Source organism: Protopterus annectens, chromosome 1.part2 (assembly GCF_019279795.1).
Source record: "Protopterus annectens isolate FY-2018-M chromosome 1.part2, PAN1.0, whole genome shotgun sequence".
In the NCBI taxonomy this organism is placed as follows: Eukaryota; Metazoa; Chordata; order Ceratodontiformes; family Protopteridae; genus Protopterus; species Protopterus annectens.
The window spans coordinates 935,535,537-935,562,967 of record NC_056727.1 but is presented as its reverse complement, the minus strand read 5'-3'; the positions used below and the strand labels follow the sequence as shown (position 1 = coordinate 935,562,967).

Below are 27,431 nucleotides of genomic sequence, written 5' to 3'. Positions count from 1 at the left end.
TTCCCCCTGATGGGACAGGCTTAGCCAATCCTGTATCACAGGGAGTCAGAGGAGAGGATTCTAAGCTCTGGCTAGCTGCCAGTGTGGGTATGTGCATGCAAACAACCCATATGTCAGTAAGGTAATGCAAAATGTGAAATTCTACTGTTATAGATAATTTGGACTTATGCAACTGTACTTTTCTGTGGCAAGATAACTGTTTTAGTAGGCACCATTTATGAGAGGGGAAACTGATTTTTTGTTTAATTTTCTTTCAGTGTTTGACCACCTCACATTTGCAACTTTACTACAATGTGTATTAAAAGACTATTGTCCACACTCTGTAGGTGATGCTGTCTAACTCTATGTATTTGACCCTGACAGTGAGCTATTTTCTTCATCCTCTGATACAAAGAAACATTGTAATAAAGGAATAATACTAGCCAGGTGATCCCAAGAACCATAATATGCCTAACCATATACACCTTAAAGTAGATACACTTAAAAGTTCTTGACAGTGTTTACAAGCATTTAATAGTACACACCTCCCAATTTAGGGTCATAGGTTCATAGGTAGGTACTAGGCTATCTGCCTGAAGGCATTTATAAGCCTAGCCGGAATGTGTTGGCTTTCGCTGCCCTCTTAGATTAGTTCCCTGTGCCTCTGTCCAGCAGAGCCATTGAAGTGATCCCTGGGGTAAACTTTCTGTTTCCCATCCACTCGTCAAGGTTTCTCTTGAAGAGGGTTAGCGAGGAGCTCTGCCTAATGTAGATTGGAATCTTGTTCCAGAGCATGGGAAGTCTCTGGGACAGGAATCTATCCCTCCAGCATGTCCTATTTATTGTTGAGGTGAGGTTTAGATCCCTGGAGCATGTGGCTCGAGGGGATATGGTTTTCTTTAGATGGAGCATGTCCATCAATTCTGGGTTGGACATGGCCTTGAACATCAGGCAGAGATCACCTCTGAGTAGGCGGTATGCAACCGAGTATAGCTGGAGTTTCTTCAGTCGAGCTGCATAGGGCATCTGCTTGAGGCCAGTGATCCTCTTGGTGAGGTACTTCTGTGGTCTTTCCAGTTGTTGCAGGTGTCTTGTAAGGTACATCCCAAATGGGGCATTGTACTCTATGATTGGTTTGATGCGTGATGCATAGAGGGGCCCAATGACCTCTTTCAATCTTGATGCAAACCCTTTTGTGATTAGATGGGCCACATAGAAGGATTTTCTATCCACTTTGGCAATGTAATTATCAAAGGAGAGGTTACTATTTACTTGGGTCCCCAGATCCCTTATTACATCTTCCTTATTAAGGGGGCTACCACCTATGTGGTAGTTTGTAGGTACTTTGTTTTTTTCCAAAGGGGATGACTATGCACTTTTTGGCATTTAGCTTGAGGCCATGGTTTTGACACATGATATCTGTCTCAGTGAGACCCTTTTGGAGGTTGTCTGTGTCAGCTGGAGAGTCAAGTATTGCTCCTAGTTTGCAGTCATCTGCGAACCTGGTCAGCCATAGTCCTCCTGTGCTTGCCTGTACCTCTGAGAAGTATATGCCGAACAGGAGGTTACAACTTGTAACCAGTTTAGAGTCAGTCCTAGCTCCCACAACTCTTACTATGTGGGTTCTGTCCATGAGCCAGTTGGCAACCCATCTCGTGACGTAGGGGTTTATGTTCAGGCTGGTGAGCTTATCTATAATACCTGAGTGGGGAATGGTGTCAAAAACCTTTGTGAGGTCTAGGTAGGCTGTGTGGACCATCTCTCCCTCGTCTATAGCCTTGGTAACTGTCTCAAAGAAGTCCACCAGGTTTAGGAGGTATGATCTGCCCTTAACAAAGCTGGACTGGGTAGGGTCCAGTGTTTGGAGGTTTCTTATGTCTCTGTTAATGAGATCCATGATGATGCGCTCCATAGCTTTGTAGACCAAGCTAGTCAGGCTTATAGGGCAATAGTTCCCAGGGTCCGTTGAGGCTCCACCTTTGTGGAGCAGAATAACAGTTGCTGTGCACCACTCTTTGAGCACATAGCCTGTGGAGTGGCTGAGTTTAAACAGTGTGTTTAGGTGAGGGGTTAGTTCATCGTTGAGCTTGTGTAGGACACAGCCTGGGACACTATCCGGTCCCATTGATACTGTGTTTTTGGCTTTGGAGAGGGCTGTTTTAACCTGAGTGTCTGTGATTTCAGGGGCACTACATTCTTCTGGTATAGTTATGGGCCCTTTTGGGGGTGAGAGGGGGGTGAAGTTTGCATTGAACCTGTCTGCCAGGATGTTGGCTATATCAGTCGGTTCAGTGTATTTTATGCCATTCTGCACAAACTCCGAGCAGATCTGAGAATTGCCACTTTAGATTCTTGACATTGCTAAAGAATGCCTTGTGGTTATCTTTGGAGTCCATGGCAATTTTTTTTCGAAGCTAGCCTTGGATGATTTTATGAGGGAATGTAGTTTCTTGCTGATACTGATCAGGGATGCCTTCCCTTCATGGGATTTTACTCTTTTCTGTACTAGTTTCCTCCTTCTATTGTATAGCTTGTTTATGGCAGGGGTCCACCAGACTGGTTTCCTTTTCTTGGAGGAGTGAGTCTTGGTTTTGTTTGGGATAGCATGATCCATGCATTCTTGTAGGTGCCCGTAGAGTGCATTAGTAAAGGAATTTGCAGCTTGGACAGCATTATCCTTTAGCATGGGGGCTTTGAAACTTCTCACCTTGGTCTTAAGTAACGTGAAGTTTGCTTTTGAAAAGTTTTTCACTGTGGTTTCTTTGACCAGGGGTGGTGGCGGAATGTGGATATCCAGAGAGATTAGATTATGGTCAGATCTAACCAGTGAGGGGCTGACCTCCGGTGTGGAACACCGGTCGCCCATGTTGGTGATGACCAGGTCCAATATGTTGTCACCTCTGGTGGGGGTGTTGACCAGTTGATCCAGGGTGTTTGAGTTTATAAATTCTAGGAAATGTTGGGCAAGGGAGTTTGTACTTGAGTAGTTCTCCCAGTTAATGTTTGGATAATTGAAATCACCCAATATCAGGGTGTTTGGTAGGACCTTTATGTTTCCCAGTGTTTCCAGGGATGCGGAGTGGTGGTCCTGGGACATGGTGGGTGATCTGTAGCAAGCTATAATTTGAATAGCAGTTTTGCCCATTGTTAGTTGCACATGGATGATCTCTGAAGCATCATGTTGTGCCACTAACCTGGAGGTGTGGGTATCCTTGATGAATATGGATACTCCCCCACCTTTTGTATTTCGGTCCGGGTTTTGTGGCCAAAATGCATGGTATGAGTTGTAGCATGGTAGTGCTGGGGTGCTGTCTGGAGCCTTAAACCAGGTTTCTGTTACTGCACATATATCGATTTTCTCCATACTGAGGAGTGCCTCGAGTGCATGCATTTTGAGGTTTAGACTTCTGGCATTGATTAGCATTACCCTCAGTTTTTTGTTACTTATGCTATTTACGGTGGTGGGTTTGTCTTTTTAGCCTTGCCTAAAAAAGACACTATGGGGGTGGCAAGAGCCTTGGCCAGTATTCGAAAGCCTAAGGGTGACAGATGCAAGCCATCTCTAGCGAAGCAGCGTGGCTTGTTGAGCATATTATCCCAGGCTGACAGACACTAGATCCCCTTTGAATGACACCAGAAGCTTGGCCAATTGTTGAAATTGATAATTGTTTCTCTATAACATGGTATCATTCTTGGTGAGGGCAGGATGCTACTCAGGGTCAGGGTCATACTGGCCTGGGCTATGTGATCAGAGAGCTCCTCCATGTCTCTTTTTATGTAGTCCAGGGAGGTATGGCTCAGGTCATTCACACCAACATGGACAATGACAGAGTCATATTTGGACTTGTTCTGGAGTGACCTGAGTGCTTGTGTTATGTGGCGGATCCTGGCACCCGACAGGCAGCTAACAGTAACCTTCTCCTTGTTCAGCCTAGTGAGTGGGTCGTCAGTGTGCCTGACTATAGAGTCACCAATTACTAGTGTGTTGGGTATGTTATTTTGCCTTAAGGGCTGTGATTGTGAGGCACGCTGGTTTTGTGAAGTGTGTGTTTCATGGTTTGTGTTGGGGGATGGAGGTTGCTTGGATGTCTCTGTTGCTTTTGCAGATTTTTATTTAGAGCATCCGAGTATGTTTTCATGTATTTATGTGTGTTTTTTGCCGGTGCTGGTTTCATAGGTCTATGTGAGACTGGTGGTGTGATGCAAGTAATTCTATTCTCCTCTTGACTGCCTGGTCCAGTCTTGGGGTGAGAGAGCTTAGCCTCCAGTTTGGCTGTATAATTGCATCTCTCGCATGTATTAGTGTTTGGTGGAAGGAGGAGAGGGTTGTCTGTGTACATGAGGCAATTGTAACATTGCCTCAAAATGCCCAGATTCATCAGTTGGATCAGAGAGTACACCTGAAACTGTCCTTTGGACATGCCTGGATAGGTACAGTGAACTGTTTTACTTATTGGCTGGTAAGGTCGAATAGAGAGCCTTGTCCTTCTTTACAGTATGGGGGGGGGGGTCTAGTGCTAAGGTTTATTAGTGCTTGCTATGAGTTTTGAGCAAGTTCTGGGATGAGAAGTGAATGGTTTGAGTGCTTAAGTTGAAAGTTTGTCTAGTTCTAAGGGAAAAATTGAAGAGTACATTTTGTGGAGCCGGGAATAGTTATACCCTAGTTAACTGGTGCTGCCTGGTGCGCAAAACCACGCAAATGCGGGTTTTATAGCAGGGAAATGAAAGAGATAGAAATCAGCCTAAAATGCCCAATAAACTACTAATTTCTGGGCTGAAACCACTCCTCCAGGGACAGATAGGCTGCTCAAAGCTCCCTCTCTCACAGTGAACAGAGAAACTTCCTTCTATCCAAGTAAGGTGTGGGCAAACACAGAAACTTGTAACACAGCCCTGAATTCAGCACTAACCTGAAAACTGGACTATACTAGCTTAGAAAGGCGGGAGAATAAGTATATATATATATATATTTTTTTTTATTTTATTCAAAAAATAAAGCAGATACGATCAAAAAAACACTTTAAATGCACAGAAATGGCTATCACACTTGAGTGAGTAGCCTACAACAGTTAAACATGTAATTTAAACACAAAAATGACTTTGTTAAAGTGCAGGCAGTAAAATAAGTACAATATGTAGCTGAAACAAGCTTTTTAAATCACAGAAACTCTAGAAAATTGGCATTTTAGGTGGAATTAGCTAAAGGCAGCAAGAAAATACAGAAAAATTATACTTAATCACTCCAAAGTCTCTCTTTTGTCACTCTGCTGCTGTAGAACTCTGCAGGGCTGAGCTGAGACTTGACATAATAACCCTGATGTAAATTTGTATCTACTTATCCAGTTATCAAGATTATGCTTAAAGGTAGACAAAGTAGTATTTTGCTTGACCTGTAGTAGTAACTTATTCTAGAGGATGAGAATAGACTGAGTTAGGAATCTTTTCCTCTGGTAAGTCTTGTTTATTTGTTGGCATAAATTTAGATATATACGACAGGTGTTTGTAGCCCCACTGGTTTTGAGATAAAATAGGAGGTCAAATAGGACTGGGTATTTCATAACTTAAAAAGTGAGACACACGTGACACGCCACTTCTGATGGTAGGCCACTGAGTTTAAGGGGAGTTGTAATATTCTATTGTGAAAGTTAAAAGGATTTAAGGCCTTTAATTTTTATTAGCTAAGGTCATATGGGGCCTTTCCATTTGAGCAATATGCTTGGATCTGTCATACCTCTCAACCTGGAAACATTAAAAATCTGTACAAAGGCCCATGAAAAATAGGTACAAATTTGTACGCTGATTAACATAACATTTGCATACATAATTATGTAAGCCCACCCTTACTGATGGAATTGTGGAATACCAACTTTCCAAAGTAAACTGAAGAACAGACAACTAAATACGGCCCCAGAGTAGGGTTTGAGCATGAGTAGTCCCTAACCACCAGGTATAGTTGACTGTGGTATTTTACACACACACACACACACACACACACCTTAATTACAATTTGCTAATGGCTTGAATGGACTGATCTTGCTTAAATTGTCAGATAAAGTACAACACACAATTTGGTTTAGCAGCAGATAACAGTTCTTTCCCATGTAAAATAAATGCAGATAAAATCGGATAATAATAAACACAGTTCTTTCTCATGTAAACACACACAAAATATGCAGATTGTTTAATTGCAATTGGCTAATGGTTGAACGGAAAGGACCTTAATAAGAATTGGCTAATGGCTTGAACAGACTGATCTTGCTTAGATTTAAGATAAAGTACACACAGTTTGGCCCAGAGCAGCAGATAACAGTTCTTTCAGATTTAAAATACATGCAGATGAAATCAGACAATACACACAGCTCTTTCCTGTGTAAAACAAATGCAGATAAAATTGGCTAATTGCTTGAACCATTGAACGCACTTTCATACATACAGTTCTCAGATTTGCAGCACAGCAGATAAAAAATACACACATTGGCCCAACCCCCAGCAGCTTGCTTAAATTGCAAATAAAATACACACAGTTCTTTCAGCTCCGCCGGACTTAGTTTCACAGCAAAATATTCTTGGACTAAGCACAGCTGACTTGAATGGACAGCAGCAGATAATATACACAGCTTACTTAAATTATAAAATAAAATGTTTGCTTGAACAGACAGCAGCAGATTAAGCAAGCTGTGTGTATTAATTGTAAAATAAAATACACAGTTCTTTCAGCCCAGACTTACTTTCTCAGCAAAAATAAGTTCTCAGACAGCAACAGCAGATAAGATACCCTGGCACAGCAGATAAAAATAAAATCGGACTTTCATACACACAGTTCCTGCCCAGAACTGTGTGTATGAAAGTCCAGTTTTATTTTATCTGCTGTGCAGGTTCTCGGACTTGCAGCACAGCCAGCAGGAAAGGGTAAAAAGCTATTCCACTAAGCTACATTAGTTCTTTTTTCTTACCTGGAAGCTGGAACGTGGGTAGACTCTGCAAAACTTATCTCCGTCGTTGCTGTTTCCCTCCAAATAGTTCAAATAAATTCTGAGTGAATCCAACAGTTACAGGTAATAGCTGATGTCATTGCACATGCCCCTATAGGCAGGATGAGTGATGTCAGCCATAAATTTTAAAGGGGTAATTCAAAAAAGAAAGAAAGAAAGAAAATAGTAAAAAAAAAACAAATTAGGAATTAAAGGGGCCACTCGGGAATTCGTGGCACCCCATTATTTTGCCCTCAAAACTGGTAAATACCAAGATATTCGGTACGATTGAGATGTATGGGTCTGATCTGTACATATCAAAGGGTGCATTGTGTTCAGTGAAGAGTCTGGTAAGGGAAGAGGACAATAATAAGATGACGTCCTTATATCTTGATGCCATTCCCTTGGAGAGTAACTGAACCAGATAGATAGCAGGAAACATGATGATCAAATGAAAGTGAGTGAGAGAGTTGCTTGCATAGGTAATTCCCAGATCTCTTATAACCATATCTGTCTGAAGAGGAGTACCACTTATATGAGGTGGAAGGATACTTTTTCCCTGATATAAAATACAGCAGCAACCAAATCCTGTTGTGGTTTGTGCAGGCCCATGACACAGCAAATCATCCCTATCAAATCAGGTAAGGCAAGTCAGTGAAACCAAAAATTAATTCATGTCTAGCTATTGAAGGCAGGAGAGTGAGTACACCAAATAATACCTCCTGTGTTGTTTCATGCAGCCCACTGACAAAAAAAAATTCAAGCTTCTTAAATGATGGAAAACCTAGCTGATGACAAAGATACCCTTCTCATCAAATCATCAAACAACAGCTACAAGAGGATCACCTAGTCCCAGTAGAGTGGTTAAATTCAAGGAAGTTACTAAAAAATCCAGAGGAAATCAAAGTTATACCATTTAACATACATAAAATTAAAAAAGCTTAAATCCACTTCTTTTGACCTAACTGTTCTAGACTACTACCAGCATCCCATGGAAACTTTCATTAAATACCTAGGGCAGTGGCAACACCAAAATCTATATTTTCAGCTTTACATTCAAAAAGCTAAATCAAAATTCAGAAATCTATCAAACCTTCTTCTAGGCCATGAACATCTCTCATTTTCTCGCCAGGACTGAAGAGAAGGCGTAGGTAAAGGGATCCTAATGGCAAAACAATATTATGTCTTCCCTTTCTAGCCACAGCCTCTAAGAAAAACTTTGCCACATTTCAAACAACAATATATGCCACTTCATCATCCTAGTCCATAGAAGAGCACATCACTGTTCTGTCCTTATGACATACCTCCTTCTAGGAACACTACTCTATAAACTACTAAATCTGTACATGTTCATTATACTGATCACTACTGCAGTAGCTTTAGCTGTATGGGTTATATCCTGCCAAGGCTTTAATAGCCAGCCTGTTACCAAAGCTTCAAGGCACCCTTCCACATGCTCAAACTGTCAAGCATGTTGAGCTGAGATGACTAAAAGACATGTTTGGGTGCAAAGCCCTTCAGAGCTTTATTGACACTGAAGAGTACGCTCCTCTCAGGCATTTTGTTGGCATTTTATTACTTTCCTCTTCAGGAAAGTTATTTTAAAGCTAGGAGTGTTTTGCTTTAGCAAACTGTCTCAAGACTGCAGTGTACTTTTAAAAGGAGCACTCTTTTTTTTTTTCGTGTCAGCTTAAAAGTAATGTAAAGTAACTGAAAAACATTTATTTCTGTGGAGAAATTGCATTTATTTTTCTTTTGTGGGGCTGACGTAGTGTTTTAAAGTGCTTTTACTTATTTTTTCCTCTCAAAAGTAACTTTTGTGGACTGGTAATTTTTACCAGCAGTTGCTGCTTGTATTCTGACAGGAAAGAGACACCATCTTCATCTTACCCGTGAAACAGAGACCCAAGGTCAGTCCTTCTTCCAACCACCAGCAAAAAGTCTTTGCCACCAAAGCAGGGTAGCAACTTGCCTCAGCCACAGGTGGGTGACTGTACTCTGGCCACTTGTTGTACCTCAGATCACTCATCTTTTATCCCTGAACCCTCTGGTGTAGCATCTACAGCCACTATGGACCAGGAAATAACCACATCCTCTGCGGCTGTTGGGTCTACTCAGTGGGCAAGGAAGAGGCACTCTTGTCAGTCCCGGGAGATGGAACAGAAAAGGTTTTCCTGTTGTGTCAGAATATTCTGCCCATCCCTGGGGGAAGCAACTGCTGCCATTAGTAACATGATTGGCTTCATTTTTCCTATCAAAAAGAAACAGAAAATCAAGCGTGTATCTTCTTCTTCTTTCAGATTTTCCCAGTTAGGGGTTGCCACAGCAGATCACCTGTCAGCTCATGATTGGCAGTGGAGTTTTTATGGTGTTGAGCTGCCAGCCCAGTGCCCAACCTTCCACAGAAGGCACACACATGCACGCATTCACGCCTAGGGCCAATTTAAAGTGTCCAATCTACCTACAGCATGTCTTTGGGATGTGGGAGGAAACCAGAGCACCCAGAAGAAACCCACACGACCACAGGGAGGACATGCAGACTCTGCACAGAAGGCACCCCAGCCAAGGATCAAACTGGAGAACCTCTTGCTGTGAGGTGGCAACACTAACTGCTGCACCACTGTGGCCACCCAAAATCAAGCATGTATCTACTCCTCCTCAAAGTTTTTGGATAGGAGTAATCCACACAATACACCCAGTCTGGCACACTGGTTCCAATAAAGGCACAGAGGTCACTCCAATCATAATAAAAATAAGAATCCTTTAATGTACAATAAAGCAATCTGCATTAAGCGCTTTCCTTCTGCACAATTAATCACCATTAAAATAGTAACATCAATTAACTAATAAATACACCCATTGGTTCATTAATAATAATATTCAATTAGGTGCTTCCAACTTAACAAAACCTAAAAACACAGTATGACCTTGTGTATAATTAAATGCATGTATTTATAAATACAAAACATAAATACAAATGTTTTCACTTGTGTGGAATTAAATACAAAATATGATAAAATTAAAAATATAACAATGATGGAACTGAATTCATCCCTTTTTACAAAGCTCTTCTCTTAATGGCAGGTACTATGTAGTAGTGTTCATTTAACCCTGGGGGCAGCACACCTCCAGTCTCAACTGGTTTGCATGGCTGCATTCTCAGAAACTCCTAAATTATGTTAAAAGTAAGACTTTAAATTCTTCCTTGGACAGAGATTTGGTGTTTGGCCCCACTGCTGCAAAGATGATTGAAACGTATGATGAAAGGGGCAAGCAGATCCAGGGAATCTGTAAGAGTTCTCAGCCCTCCTTTTCCAAATTGTCCAAGGGATTTTTTATCTCTTCATCCAATTTTGGCAAAAACAGAATAAGCAGTCTCAACAAAGTTCAGGAAAATGGATGTTTAAGAAGAAATGACAAGATGGTTCCAAAAAAAAAAAAAACATAGTCGCAAACCTCCCAAATCCAAAGACAGTCCAACAAGCCTGAATGAATATTCAAGAGGCCTTGTGACCCCCCCCCTACTCTGGTCCATTTTTATATTCCAGAAAGTCTGACTCTCCATTTTTCTCTTTGTCAAGATTGCTTCGCACAAATGGCTTTGGAAAATTATTTTTCAGGGTTACAGATGGCAATTGCAGAAAACTCCTCCTTTCCAGGGGGTTATTCCTCATTCTCCATATTAGACTCTTGTTTTCACCTGTTCTTCATCACATGTTATACCAACAGGTTCTCAGGTGGGGAATGTTTTTTTATTCAGGGATGTTATTTCTGCCAAAGAAAGAAAATGTCTGGGGACCATTTCTGGATCTTTCTTTCCCGAACTTGTTTGTGATGCTGCTCAAATTCAAAATGACATAATTTCACAACCTGTTACCTCTTCTTCCTCTTTCAAGTTTCCTGGTAACACTAATATGCTTATATTCACATTCCTATTCATGCAGACTTCAGATGTTTCTTAATGTTTTATGTGTCTGGATCACATTATAAGTTCTCTGCCTTACCCTTTGGACTAACCACTGCACCAAGAGTGTTCACAAATTGTCTCACTGTAGTTATAGCTCATAGCAGCCTACAGGGTATCCACATTTTTCCATACTCAGACAACTTGCTTACCTCTGTAGAGTATTTTTCAAAATGTCAGGAATCTCCCTGTCTTGGGTAAGAAATCTCTTACAAAAGCAAGGATTCCAAGAGAAAATTCAAAAGTCTTTCTTGACCTCCTTACACAGGATTGTGTTCCTTGGGTGTCAACTAGACACCTCAGCTCAAAGACCCTTTCTTCCACAGGAAAAAATAGATCTTTATTTAAATCTATTTTTAAAGTTTTCCACTCAGATCTCAGGTGCCAAGAGGGGAATACCTTGGGATTTGGGTGTCATGGCATCTATGATTCTCATGATATCTATGGCAAGACACCACATGAGAAAGACACATGGTATCTAAAACCAGTCAGTCTCCACAGATGCTTCAGATTTTGTCTGGGAAGCAGTTTCAGGAGAGAAAAAAGTACATGGGGTGTGGGAAACCAAGGATAGTTGCAAGCACATACATATCAAGAAGATGTTTGCCCTGATCATGGCACTCAACTCTCTGAACCATCTTTGGTCCCCCAGAACCATTTCAAGTGGTTACAGATAATACCACAGACTTCTGGTACATCAAGAAGCAAGGGGGAACCAGGTCATTCTTCCTCTGCAGACTAGCCATGCTAGCTTGGGGTATAGCTTCACAGCACACTCTCACACTACAGGCATCCTACATTCCATCAGAGCAAAACTATGTATCAGACAAGTTGAGCAGTAGCACAGCAGACCCTTACAAATGGAAACTTGATCGGGGGTCTTCCAAGATTTGATCTTTCTGTGGGAAGTTCCTCAAGTAGACCTATTTGCATCCTCTCTGTACAATCAACTTGCAAGGTCCTATTCCAGGACTTCATGCAAGAAGGCCAGGAAGACAGATGTCTTTTCGTTTCATTTCCTTGGACAGGAATGTTCCAGTATGCTTTTCCACTCTTTCCACTAATATGCAGGGTGCTTCTGAAGACTCAGAAGGAATCCCCCAAGATTATTATGATGACTCGCTTCTGGCCCATGTCACCGTGGTTCTCCCTTCTTTTGGAAATAGCCAGGGACAATTCCCACAAGCTTCCTCACAGACTGGATCTACTCACACAAGAATAGGGGTGTTTGATACACTCTACGACATGAATCATCTTCATCTGACTACCTGGATGATAGGGTTTTAGCTCCTTTTAGGTACCTGTTTACTGAAAATGTGTAACAGGTACTAATGGAGTCAAGAAAACCTTCTACTAGAAAATTATACATTAGCAAATGGAAAATGTTTTCTAGCTGGTGCCAACAATATAACCAGCATTCATTCAAGGGTAGTTGTTCTCTGTTTTTACAATATTTGGGTGAGTTACTATCCTATGGCCTTTCTTATTCCCCTATCAATGTTCATTTATCAGCCATTTCAGCATATCTGCCCATGGATCCTCCTATTTTAAAGCAGTGTCATGTCAAAATGTTCCTTTAAGGGGTTTTACATAAAAGGCCTTCAAGAAAAACAGTGCCCTCCTCCTCCTTGGGAATCTTAATTTTGTGTTAGAGAAGCTAGTGTTTGCTCTGTTTGAACCAGCTAATCTGTCTGACTTCAGGTTTTTAACATGGAAACAGTCTAACTGATTGATCTGACCTCTTCAAGAAGGGTATCTGAGTTGCAAGCTCTTATGTGAGTCAACCCTATCTCATTTCCATAGGGGAAGGATTTCTTTGTGAACTAATCCTTCTTTTATGCTTAAAGTGTTATCCAAGTTTACTTTAAGCCAAACTATCCATCTCCCTGTTTTCTTTCCTGAACCTAAAAATTAAGGAGAAAAGACACTCCATACTTTGGATGTCCACAGATAACTCCGGTATTATCTTGACAGAACTAAATCTTTCAGGGGGTCAAGGCCCCTCTACCAAGAATTTGGCTTCAATTATGGCTTTTCGGAAAGGGTTTGGATTTTAGAAGTATTCTAGAAGCTGCTACTTGGTACTCTGTACATACTTTAACAAAGTACTATAAGCTTGATTCATTCTCTAGGCCCAGATCAAGCTTTTCTAGGACCTTTCTACAGGGGCTGCTGGACTCTTTTTCTTCCATCTTCCATCTTCCAAATGTAGTCAGCTAAGGTAATCTACCTATACATAGCTAAGGCTACTATAGCAGTGATCAATATGATGAACATAATACAGTTGTGTAAGTTGAACTTACCATAACAGTAGATGCTTGAACGATCACTGCTGTAGTCGCCACTCCCTCCCCCATCCACCTTGTTTTTTGGTGTGTTTTTTTTCTGCCAGGGTGTGGATATTTATTTTTTTGTTGTTCCTAGCATTGCCCTTTCAGGGTCAGCCTCCCACTCTCTGCTGCCATACTTGTCTTTTTGAGTTCAGCTCAAGCTGCTTGATAGTTTGGGCGTGTGGAAGGTCGCCTGAAGCTTTGGAAGCTGGCTGGCTATTTGCTATGCAAGATGTAACCCATATAGCTAAGGCTACTGCAGCAGTGATCAGATCACTCAAAAATCCACTGTTATGGTTAAGTTCAGCTTACACACCTGTAATTTCTTTCCATACCTTCTACACAGATTCAAAATAAGGGAAAAGATGTACAGCCTCAGATACCAGCCTTCCCTTGACCCATCCATGCATCATGTGGTATAAAACAAAACCTGCAATAGTCAGAGCTTCTTGATTACTGTACCAAACTCTGGAAGATGCCACACCCCCGAATTAAGAGACTTGCATACAACTCCAGTGTTCAGAAAAAAGCTGCCTGCCACTGCTTAAACAGTTCAGGGATAACCCAGGCCAGCCATATAAAAGACACATCCATCCTATAACACAACAGCAACTGTAGCACAGCAATATCGTACTCAATTCTCTCTCATCTTCCCTCCTTCTCTTAACAGCACTCTATCCTCCTCCTCTCATTCATGATGATATTTAAATCTGACAAGTTACACTGGTCCCATTGCTACTGTTTCTCACATATATCATATCTATGAAACCATTCTCCATCCTAACTTTCATTACTATTGCTTTTCAACTATACTATATCTTTGTAACACTTCTCCTTCCTAACCTTAATTCTTATGCCTCTTCATCTATTTTTTCCATCTCTCTATGCCAACCCTGCCATATTCATAATCTTTTCTTGAATTTCATGAGTCATTTGTTTTAATTGCATCTTTACTTGTATGTTTTATAATCATATGTTATATTATGTAGTTGCATTATTTTATGCTCTGTTTTGATCATTTTTTTATCTGTATCATGGACTGAGCCTGAAATAGATCCATGTGAAATTGTTCGATCTCGCCGTTTGTTCTTACACACAGATTCGGAGCCGATACTCGGCTCCGAGTCGGCCACATCACAAGCTCTGCATCTCAGAGAAAGTTCGAGGCACAGTTCTATCCCATGATCCTCCGGTACTATCCCTCAGATCTAGTTTGCCACTGTAATGGTTCACATCGAAGAGAGGCTCGGGCCAGTAGAAATTTTTTGTATTTTTATATATATAGCTCTTTTGTGTGGTTTATAGTAAATCAGAGTAGTATAGTGTTAGATAGTGTGTGTGTGTGAATATATTTACACGTGTGCCTTTTACTTATAATAGTAACATTTTTCTTTCTTTAGGATGAGGCCTATTTGACCCTGTCAGGGCTCTGACAGTTTATTACTGTGTGTTCGTTTATCCATATACTTAGATATATTTACCTAGTAAATAGTTTAGAGTGTGCAGTGTTATTTAGTAGTTTATATTTATATATTTACATAATAGATAGTTTTAGAAAAATTATTCTTATTAGCTAGTTTAAAAAGTGTGTAGTGTCATTTAGTAGTAGATAGCTAGTGTGCAGTGTTTATCTACATAGTTTAAGGTAGTGTTTAAATTCCTTTGAACATGGCTGAAAAGGTAAAGTCAGGGTTCAAAAGGTGCCAATGTGGACCAAAAATGTCTATTACGGACAACCATTCTTCCTGCGTCAACTGTCTTGGCCCTCTCCACCTGCAGGAAGACTGTTCCATTTGTCATTCCTTCAGTGGGAGGGTCATGATGGAGAGGCGCAGGAAGTTGGTTGAAAGAGGGTTACTGAAACCCGAATTCCAAGATGCCCTGGAGAAGGCTGATCTAGTGTCTAAGTCTTCAAAGGGATCTAAGTCCTCTAAGGTATCGGAGCCCAAGTCTTCGGCTCCGAGCACCTCATACAAGATTCGGTCGCCGGCTCCACAGACCTCGGGGCCGAGCATCGAACGCTTGTCTTTGATCGAGGCTCAGGTCTTGGAGCCAGTGTCAGAGGTGCTGCCACCTTCGACCCTTCGCTCGGTGACGACTTTGGTCCCTTCGACCCATTCTTCTAGGCCTCTGTCCGACGCCGATGTGGATCGAGTGGTACAGAAGCTCATGGAGAACACGGCTCTATCCAAACTGATTGCGGTTTCGTCCCAATTGGTTTCGAAACTGGAAGCCCTCCCTATGTCTTCGACAGATCCTCCTCCGAGACCCGTCGAGTCGTCGGAGCTGGGAGTCAAGGATCCGATGATTGTAGAACCCCCGGTGCCGGAGCCTCCAGGAGTGCAATCGGCACCATTGACCTCAACACCTTCGGAGCCTATCGAAGGGTCTCGGAGCCAACGTTCTTTGGATGCAGAGTCGAACTGAGCTTTCAGTACCGACTCTCCCCCTTGGAGCCTCGGCTCAGATTAGTTCGGCTCCGTCCTCTGGATCGGAGCCCATGGTCCTGGTCTCAGGGAAACTACCGGGCTCTTCGGACCCGGTGGGTTCCTCGGGCTGGGACACCGGAGCCTTCGACATCATGAGGAAGGTCTTGTCTGAACAGACTTTGACTTCATCGGAATCTTCTTCTCCTTCCCCTAAGGGGCCGCGTTCCGCTTCTGTACCATCGGTGCCAACTAAGCGTAGAGACCCAATGCCTCAGCTAGCCCCAGAGGGAGTCCCCCTGTTCCTCGGCAGCTTCCCCAGATGACCCCTCTGAGGAGGTACCAAGGAATAAATTGTGCAAGAGGAGGCACATTGATTCCCCACAGGAATCCTTAACTTCAGACACCGATTTGGATGAATCAGAGGGGTCCCCACGGTCCCCATCTGAGGATGTCTCTTTTGCTGACATCCTAGAGGCTCTGAAACAGAGGGGAGACTGGCAGAACCTTGCCCCTACTGAGGACAAATCGGTGTTGCTGAAGGCATTTGGGGCTCAACCTTCTACCTCCTGGGTGACCCCACCCTACGACGAATTGATGAACTTGATAACTCGAAGGACGTGGGAGACGCCTGATACAGTGGAACCAGTCCCTCATAGACCGAATAAATACATTACAGCCCCTCAGGACAAGGCGTATCTTACCAAAGGAGTCCCGGTGGATGCTATGGTGGTGGCGGCGGCCCCTAAGAAGGAAATGTCCGAAGCATCTTCCTCTGTCCATCCTCCTAACAAAGATTCCAGGACTATGGACAGGTACGGAAAGCGCGTTTTTAGTTCTGTGACTTTTTCTATACGATCGCTGAACTACCTTACGCATTTCACGCGACTACAGAGAGATCTCCTGAAAGAGCTAGGAGATACTCTACAGGGTAACACAGATGCTGCTGTCTCTGACAAGGTAACGGCACAACTCAACACCCTCAATTCCATAGTTAACTCGTCCATGAGGCTCATTTCATATGCAGCCAAAGGGTCAACTAGAGCTGCAGCCTCAGCGATTGCTCTGCGGAGACAATCCTGGTTGCACCTTTGTCCTTTGCAGAAGCCTTCAAGTCTTCCTTTACTAATACCCCTTTTGATGGTGCCTCCCTTTTTGGACCGAAAGTAAAGGAGACTGTCACTAGGTGTGAGCAAGAAGGGAAGACCCTGTCTGCCGTAGGGGTCTGTTTTTCTGCCCCATCTAGACCATACCCCAAAGGACAAAGAGGTGGAAAAATGTGGTTCCGGAACACTCAGAGGTCCTCTCAGTCCACATAGAGTGATCCCCCCTCCAGAGGCAGAGGAGGGGGGAGGAATGGAAGACGCCGCCCAGGCGGCAGAGGGGGTCCACAAAATCAGGGCAACAGGGATACTATCCCTGGAAAGCCCTTCCAGCGCTCCTGAAAGGAGGCCCGGCTGTCCTGCTGTGGAGGCAGTCGGGGGTCACTTGGCTTTATACCCAGAGGCCTGGCTAAATCTCACTTCAGATTCTTGGGTAAAAAGCATAATTACCAGAGGCTACACTATTCCATTTCAAAAATTTACCCCTACCCCCAAAAGATTCCCAGATGTCCCACCCAGTCTGCAGGATCAAGCAGTCATACAAATAGAAAGGCTGCTCGTAAACAGAGTCATCCAACCAGTCCCGGCGGACCAAATAGGATCCAGAACTTACTCAAGGTTCTTTTTAGTTCCAAAGAAAACAGGGGACTGGAGGCCAATATTGGACCTCAGCAGACTCAACACCTTCGTAAAGAAGGAAAAATTCCGGATGGTCACGCTATAGTCGATCCTTCCCTTTTTACAGGAGGGCGACTGGATGTGCTCTATAGATCTCAGGGACGCATTCTACCACATCAAAATGGACAGAGCGTCAAGAGATCACCTGCGCTTTCGGCTGGGAGTCAGTCATTATCAGTTTCGGACTCTGCCCTTTGGTCTCACCTCAGCCCCCAGGGTGTTCACCAAATGCATGGCAGTAGTGGCGTCTCACCTGAGACGGTTAGGATTCCGAGTGTTTCCGTATCTAGACGACTGGCTCCTTACCGCCACCACCGAGCATCATCTCGTACAGGCCAGAGATTACACCATAAATCTGTGTTCCAACTTAGGCATCACAGTCAATTTTGAAAAATCTGTCTTATCGCCCTCACAGCATATTTCATTCATAGGAGCAGAAATAGATACTTCTCTGGCTCTAATCAAACTACCCCAGGCAAGAGTATTAGCCCTCAAGGATCAAATCTCAATCCTACTACAAAACAAGAGAGTTCCCGCAGCACAAGTTCTAAAGGTCCTGGGAATTATGTCAGCTACACTTATCGCAGTCCCCCTAGGCAGGATGCACATGAGAGTTCTCCAGTGGCTGCTTTTCACTCAGTGGTCCTTCCAATGCCTCCCATTGTTGCACAATGTCCTGATCACAAACTCTTGCAAACGGGATATTCTATGGTGGTTACACAGTCAGGATCTGACAATAGGCTGACCATTTGTACTACCCAGTCCGACAGCCACGATAACCACGGACGCTTCCCTGATAGGGTGGGGGGACTTTTTCAGGGGAGAACTGTCCAAGGAGAATGGTCCAAGTTGGAGTACAACCTGCACATCAATGTCCTAGAGCTGAGGGCGGTGTTTCTAGCATTGCAACACTTTCACGACTCTTTACCTCTAGGAACGGTGACAGTTCAGACGGACAACATGTCTGTGGTCTGGTACATCAACAAACAGGGAGGAACCAGGTCTTACCTGTTATGCAGAGAGGCCCTGAGAATTTGGCAATGTGCTGTATCCACCGGACGTTTTCTGATAGCAACACACATCCCAGGGACGTCCAATGTCATTGCGGACAGGTTGAGCAGAGCCATCATGTTGCCTCACGAGTGGTCCCTCAAACCTCAAGTGGTGGAAAGGATTTTCCGCAGATGGGGCCAGCCTTGCTGAGACCTATTTGCATCCCCCCTGAATGCCAAATGCAGAAGCTATTTTGCCCTACTACCCCCTCCCGGGGGTGCCCCCAGGGACGCACTGGTACACGATTGGCCCCCGGGTCTCCTATATGCCTTTCCTCCTGTTCCACTCATACCCAGATTCTTGCAGAAAGCCAAACATCTGGAAAGGACTATAATTGTGATAGCCCCATTCTGGCCTCGACAAATCTGGTTCCCCTTTCTTTGAACTCACCAGGTGGAGGAGCTGTAGATTCTGGACTCAGTGCCAGAACTATTGACGCACTCGTCGGGAGTTCCTCACCCATCTCTCAGGTCCCTCAAACTGACAACTTGGCTGCTCCACTTCCCATCTTAGCCAGGTCGGATCTCTTGTCCCCAGCAGTTCAACATATAATTGTGTCTTCCCATAAAGCTTCCACTAGGAAACTGTACAGGAGCAAATGGAAACGATTTGCGTATTGGGCCTCACAACATGGTATAGACCTGTTAGTGGCCCCAATACACAAGATATTAGAATTTCTTTCTACTCTTTTTCACGACGGAGCTTTGAATTCTACAATCAGAGTACAACTTACTGCCATATCTAACTTCCATGTTGATGAAGGGGAAAAATCTCTCATGTCCCACAGACTTTGCAAAGCCTTTATGAAAGGCACCTTTCTCCTCCGCCCATCTTTTCAGGATCCGGTTGTGCCATGGAATCTGAACTTAATGCTATCCCGGCTCATGTTGTCCCCATTCGAGCCAGCGTCAACGACTCCACTCAAGTACTTGTCGTGGAAAACTCATAGGATTTCAGAATTACAAGCATTGTCTGTTCGGCCCCCTTACATGATTTTTCATCCGGATAGAGTGACATTACGTACTAACCCATCCTTTCTTCCAAAAGTGTGCTCAGTCCTAAATATTAATCAGTCTATTGAACTGCCCACTTTCTTCAAAAAACATTCTAACAAATTGGAATATATGCTGCACAAGTTAGATGTTTGCAGACAGAAGCAGGAAAGGGATGGACGTGACAAAGTAGCTTTAAGTGGAATTCACTTCAATATAAATTTACTTCATCAGAGGAAAGACAGCCACTCCCGTTTAGCCCCAGTCTCATTCTATGAGGGTGGTTTCTCTTTAACAGCCCATGCTGCTCGTACAAATTTGATTACATGCCTCTTGCTTGGCGGCTTTTTAGAAAAACAGGACATTATTATGAATTACTTCCACGGTTCGACCTCCAGGGACAAACAATGCTTTGGTTCCAGGAGCAAGAGAACAGGTTTCTTCACTCCAGGTAAACAGGGAGAAACGCCAGCGCACTTCCTGTAACCACGCAGTTCGCCTCTACCACAATTGTTATGTTAGAACCATAACAAAAGATGTAATTCTCCACCACCGCTGTGTTTCTACCCTTGTTAAGTCATTACAATCTCTCCATCTCCTCCCTTGTCTGTAAGAGCTCTCAAAGACCCTAGCGCTTCATCTCTGGGTCGTGCTCCCTATACGCTTGAAAGCTACATGTCTAAAGTGGAACTTATGTCTGTATTTATAGTATCTTTGGTGTTTGTTTTGTGTGCTCTTTCTGAGGTTTAGCGCAGTGGATCTGGTATTAGTCGGTGTAGTGAAGGGTCAGTACAAGTTTTGTGTGGGGAGGAAGGTGGATGCAAACTGAGGATGAGAGCTAGTACTGAGATGCAGAGTATGTGATGGAAGAAGCTGAGTTTGGACAAGAACAAAGAACCCAGATACGGCTCACAAAGAAGATTGTGGTGCTCACATAACTTCCCACATCAAGAACAGAGCTTCTTTGAAGAAAACAACTTTTACTTTAGTTTCCACAAACCCACCTTTTTTTGCCATCATTATGTCACCTTTTTGTTTTACTTTAATTGTTCACTTGATTAGTTTATGATTTTCTTCCAAATTCCCTTCCACCACAAATTCCAAAACCAATGAAAAAATCTGAAAATGCTAGCAAACAGTTAATGAAAAATGATGAAAAACATAATGTTGAACATAGTTGTTCCTGAACATGGGTAAAACATTTCGCACAACCATAAACAAACCACCAAAATGGGGCTGTATATACCAAAAAGTTTGCCCCCACTGCATTGATATATACTTAATAAAGAAACATTCAAGAAGGTAAAGGGAATATTCCAAGTCTGGGAAAGTTCAATAGTCATTCAGTCTGGTCTATATTTTGTAATGGTCATTCTGGTCTCACTCATATAACTTCTTTATCTCTTTCGTAATCTCAAAGCAATTATCACATTTAACTATCTTTCACAAATGCTTTCCTGCTCATAACTTTCTAGTAATTTTTTCTGCTACTAACAAAGAAGCTTTTGAGGTTTTTTATCTCTGACTTCCATTGAGGTTTGTACTGACTTGATTTTTGAATTTCAATCATTTTGTTTAGAAAAAATTTTCATATCTCCTCAACATAAGCATTAAATCTTCTATGTACATTATAACTGGGTCAACTAAAAATACAACAGCAAACATGTTTTCATAACTCTTTACATCTAACTTTAGTTTCATTTTTCATTCAAAATAAATCTAACAAATCTTTTCATAAGTTCTACTAAAAAAAACTTTTAATATCACCGGTCACCACTCACATAATCTATAAGTCTCATTATCATTATTCTGTACTATAGATGCAATATTCATTAAGCAGTTCTGTTCAACTTTACTTTGATATTTTAGATATTTAGAAAGTGTTAAAAATATGAAATATAAAATGAATAGTATATAATATATGGTAATATCAATAAATAGCTAGCATAGTAAGATTGATATCAAACTAGCATTTTTAGCATGACTAGATTTGGGTTATTGCATCAAAAGCTGATTTATAGATTTAAAATATTTTTTTATGTCATTAATGAAAAGTTGAGGCTTCCCATATAGATCTGGTGAGAGGTAACAAATATGAGCAGACTGTATTAGATCCCTATGTCCATGCACTCTGTAACTGTCACTGATTGTCTTCAGGATTAACTGTCTTGTCCCACTGTCATCAGTCTTAACTGTCTGAAACCCAAAGTCTTAAGATAAAGAAACCCATGGTTAGTCTATAAGAAGAATCCAGAGATGGGAAATCTAGGTGACTTTCCAGAGACCAGTTCAGGGTAACACATTTAACACATTTAGCTAAATTAAATCAAATGGTAAGTAATTCCTAAAAAATTCCTAAAAATAATGTAAGAAATTCACCTAAAAATAAAATAAGAATATAAGTTTAATTATCACAAAAAAATTAAAAAAAATTTTGCAAAAAATTAATTTAAACAGCAAATTAATAGCAAATTAAAACAGCTCTTGCAAACAAATCCTCAATGCTCAGCAGTCTGGTCCCTCAATGCTCTTTACCTCCACCACCAAAATTTTTTTCAAAAATATTGCCACTTTTCCAATGGTTTGTTCCAACATTTATTTGCCTAGACCAACATAATTTGTTGGGTATCCACCTGCATTGCTGTAGAGTAACTGCCTGCCAACATACAAGTAAGCAGCACATTGCTCACATAGAGATTTCATTCTGCTAGCAAGTGAAAAAACTGCTCAAACACCTTTTTTTCATAAACACCTCACACCACCAAGGGATCACTCCTAATTATCATCACTCTCTAAACTGACTCTCTTCTTTGGCTAGTTTATTCATCTTTTTTTCTCTGTGTCTGGTTTTTAATTTCCGTCTTGGAGGGAAATTTTCCTATTAAATTTCTATAACCTCTTTCTCCCCATTATAAATCCTTTCTTTCCAATCATGTACACCAGAATCTGAGTAGAGCCACACACACAAAAGCTGAGCCATGCTTAATATGGTGCCATGTCCTCTTGTAACCATGTAAGCTTGTAGCATGCTATGAATTGTGTTACTTTTGCTGTGTTGTGTTGTATTTAACTAGATAAATTTAACTTGGTAAGGGGTGTTTTTTATTTTCTGTTGTTTAATTTTGTTTTAGATATGAATTTAAATAATATTTATGTTAAATAGGTATTGATATCAATAAATATGAAAAAATTATAAAAATTGTATTGTAGTTTTGGAATGAAGGATTTAAAAATTAATGTGATATACAAATAATTACATAAGCTACAATCAATGTTTACACTGCTGAGTGACTAGTCCTGATATGGGCATAGTCTGTGGTCCATGTTATCCTATCTAGAGGATATGAACCACCACTGATGCCTAAAGAATAATACCCATGATGAAAAACTAACCAAAGAATATAATAAATAAGGTGAGAAGATGGTGATACTTTAAAAAATATGGCAATAAAAAAAAACAATACTGGATAAAAAAAAATTAGGTGTTATGTGTATATAATATAAAATAATAACAGAATTTTATTTTATGTGGCATGAAAGAAAATAATATTCTTTGAAATTTATTTTGTGTTGTTTAAGTTTCTGCACTGTCATCAATATATAATGTAATGCTATGAAGTGAAATTTTTATGTACTATTTTATAAACCTTTATGAAAGGGGAAAGGAAACAGTAGAAAGTAAAGAAAGTATATTTAAATATATAGAAACAGTGAGAGATTTCGCACTGTGTGGAAAAGCTAAAAGAGTTGGGCTTATATTCATCAGGACATGTGAAATAAGGATAGTGTTTTGGTGTTCAAAGCTTTTAAGAATGTACACTTAAAGGGACAGCTGAGAATGGAAGCAAACAGTGCAGAAATAGAACAGATGATGATAGAGACTGAACATACAAGGAAGTAGAACCCTTGCTTTATCAACAATGGTTCTTTAATGACTTCCAAGATGGCTGCACACAGATCAACAGCATAACTTTCTTCAACAGAAACTAAAGTTCTCAAACTTAAAAAGAAACTGAGGAATATATATATATAATATATATATATATATATATATATATATATATATATATTTTTTTTTTTTATTAAGTTACTGTTCCAGTTACTGCCTACTAAGCCCAGATGAAAGCAAGAAAGAAGAAAGAAACCAGAAAAGAAAATCAGAAAAGAAAAGGTGAAGAGAAAACTGTCTGGAAAGGATTCTGCAGCTGTTCAGCAAAAAGCAGTTCAAACTTCAGCTTTGGTTCAAGAGATGGCTTCCAGTAATTTAGAGGAAAAAAATAAATTGTACAAGAAGTGATTAAAATAAATGAAACATTAAAGGAATATATCGATTCATATAACAAAAGGGTGGAAAAAATAGAAGAAGATTTAAATAGCTATTCAGATAAATTGATAAAACTACAAAAATCAGAGGATGACATAAAGAAAAAGCTGGCTGAATATGAGGTTTCAAAAAGGAGAACTCTAAAAATAGTGGCATTAGAAAGAGTGCACAGAGAAAACCTGAGATTTTCTGCTGTACTAGAAAAAGTGGAAGGAGCAGACTGTATTAATTTTATGAAGGCACAAATAAGCAACCGGACTGGTGTTAATTGAAATGGCACATCGAGTGTATTCTCCAAACCTGGCCTTGTGAAAGCAGCCAAGACCTATATTAGTAAAGTTGACTCTGACAGAATTATTGCAGAAGAGCAAAGTATTAAAAACTGGAGACAGCAGAGTATTTGTAGAAAATGATTATTCACTGTACAATCAGAAGAGAAGTAAATTTATCCCAGCAATCAGGGAATGTGGAGAGATAGGTGTGAGATTCAAGCTGCTGTATCCAGCTGTCTTCAAAGTGTTTTTTTTTTTCCTGGAGGATTAGTTATTGTTTTGTGCAGACCAGGGTAAGCAGGAAATAAAAAAAGTTTATCCAACAAAAAGGGAGTCAGCAAGCAGCAGGGGACTCTGCTTCTCATTATTCTGACAGTAAGGTTCATAGAGAGGCTTTGCCAGAGAAACCTTTTCCAGTGTTCTAAAGGCAAATGCTTGAGAGAGAGAAAAAAGCACAGCAGTTGACTAGAAGAATGGGAGATGGTGATGAACAGGAAGAATACCAGGAATTCTGAAATTAGTGACTAGCTGGAAGACTGTAAAGCACCTTACACATTTGTGAAATATGGCTTTGCAAGAAAATGTGGTTGAAAAATGCTGAACCTCTGTTGACTTTGTTAAACTTGTGGGTGGACTGTAAAACATATATACAACTTTATATCATTAATGTTTAGAAAAACATGAAAAGAAAGGAAACTAACTGTAAGTAAAACATTTTTTTTATTATTAGTATTTGCATAAAACATTTCATGATATAAACTGCATGTTATATACGTAAAACAATATTGTGTAGTGTGTAATCAGGAGTATGTTAAATGTGTGGGAGTCTTTTCAGTGACTGTTGTATGTGTTAAAGATCTTAAAGTAATAAGTACTTTTTTAGTTGCAAGAAATATAGGACTTGATGTAATTATCATTCATTCCTCAATGTATGGGTTTGGATCTGACGCAGCCACTTTCTAAAGATTCTAGGATCCAAATCCTGGGCTCCTCGCTTACCCATAATGCCCCTGACAACTACAGACCTTCAGATCTCATTTACCACTCATCAAACGGTCAGCATTGATTGCGATAACTCTAGCTTCTCTGGGATTTTGTGAGTGAAAGTTATTATTCTTGTTAAATTTTTCTGTAGCTATTCTCTTTTTTATTAGTCAGTTTAAACCCTTACTTTCTTTAACTCTTTTCTACCAAGTTTTTGGTGTTTTTATGCTACCATTATTGGTAGTTCATTCTTTCCTTTTTCTTTATACCTTTAGCTATTTTCCTTGTACTGCCATCATTGGTAGTTATTTATTTCTGTCTCTCTCTCTCTCTCTCTCTCTCTCTCGCCTTTCTGTTAAAAAATGGGTCTTCTTTCCCTTTGTTAATCTAGCTTGTGTTTTTTCTAGTATGGCTTATAAGCCAACTGGATTTAAAAAAATGCATTTCCTGTGGGCATAAGATCCCCAGCTCTGATGCCCACAGTGAGTGCATTTATTGTTGGGGCCCAGCACATCTGAACACCTCTTGTTCCATATGTGTGGCCTTTAATGTGAGAGCAGTTAGCAACAGAGGGAATAAAATAATTTTGAAAGACCTCCTTCCCATTTCAACTTCATCTTCAAGTACTTCTTTAGGGGTTCAAAGGAGCCCAGGGAGCAGCGTAAATGCTCACCTGTCTGGTCTCCTCAGTCTACACCTGCAGTAGAACCTCCAAAGAAGGTTTCTAAATCTCAGATCCAAGCCATTCAGATCCAACACCATCTACTGTGTCATCTTCTAGGCACTGTGCTCCAAGGTTTTCTCCAGAGTCGGTATCTCTGAGACTGAGGTCTCCCTTTTTTGCAAGAAACACCTAAGAAATCTTCAAGGCCACCTTCTACATCCTCTTCCATTAGGTCTTCCCGTAGTCTGTCCAAAGCAGAGGTGGATAAGATGATGAGGAAATTCCTCAGAACACAGATCCAGAGGAGGTTTTTCCAGGTATGACTCCTATTGGATACATGAGCCAACGACCTTCTTTTCAACTTGTAATTGCTCCTTCTCTGATCTGACCATCAATTTCAAAGTCTTCAGATCCAAGAGTCCCAGGAGTTGAACTGTTGGATTTGAAGGTTATTTCATCCTCGACTCCAGCTACTTCTTGACATGATCATTTCTGACACTGTTGGTACACAATGGCTCACACCTGAAGCATTGACATCAGAGCTAAGGAGTTGACTTTGACTCTGAAGTTTTCAGAGCTCTCACATCAGCTGGATAGCTCGGCTCCAACCCCCCCCCCCAGTGCGGGGGTTGAAGTGCTCTGGGTTGTTTGCTCCAAGAGCCTCGACTCCAGTGGGATTATCCTCAACTTACCCATGCCCTTCTGCTTTTGAGATGGTGGGGAGGGCTTTCTCTCAACTCAGAGTAGTATTGACTCTGCCTTGTTTAGATCCATACCCTATTCCCTCTCTGGATCCTGTATCTAAGTCCACACATCCTGCACCTCAGCGACAGCCAGCCCAGATGAGCTTCCAAGCAGCTCCCACCAGGGAACTTCCTGTCTCTTCTGATACCTCTCTGGAACATTCCACTGAGGAGGTCCCTCAGATGAGGATGTGCAAGAGGAGATGCTTAGATTCCCCATGGGAATCCGTCACAGAAGACACCAATTTTGATGGGGGGTAAGGGTCCCCTAGATCTCCACCTGAAGATGACTCATTTAGAGACATCTTAGCAATCCTTCGCCAAAAAGGTGGTTGGTGTTCCCAAACACCTTCCCAGGAGGAATTGGTGTTCTTGGAAGCCTTCGAGTCTGGCCCATCTACATCTTGGGTTACTCCCCCCTGTGGATGAGTTTATAGACCTTGTCTTCCACAGGGCTTGGAAAGAACTGGACTTTGTGGAAACTATCCCCAAAAGCCCCAACAAAATCGTAAGTGCCCCTCCTGATAGATAGTACTTGTCTTGGTGCTTGGTGGTTTTGGATTTATCATGGCCAGTGATTCTTCCTTTACACAACTACCCCGGGTGTTTCATGAGGATGGGGTAGAACATGGTCAGAGGACCATGGAACAATATGTTGTGCAGTCCAGAGAGGCACAACTGGAAGGTAATTCATCTTCAAGAATAATTGAAACTGTTAAACCATGGGAAAGAATTTTGTTGGAAGCGGTTAAAAAGAGACTACATAACTGCTTCCAATGTGTGGGTCAACCGGATTTAACTAATATCCCTCAAGATGCTCGTGGTACCTTAGACTCTCTTGACAAACTGTTATATAAATAAAATTCTTTGCATTTTAATATATTGAGCCTGCAACGATATATTGACCTTGATATAACACCACGAGGGCTTGGTTTTGTCAAATATCCT

At 41.4% G+C, this 27,431-nt stretch overlaps 1 protein-coding gene across 1 annotated transcript in view; it reads left to right on the top strand.

The window, feature by feature from the left end:
- The window catches only part of DNAH14 (dynein axonemal heavy chain 14), a 2,550,346-nt gene that overhangs the window by 1,465,159 nt on the left and 1,057,756 nt on the right, over positions 1-27,431 (top strand). Inside the window, 1 exon segment of the mRNA XM_044060213.1 lies at positions 6,651-6,660. Coding sequence (XP_043916148.1) covers positions 6,651-6,660 — 10 coding nt within the window.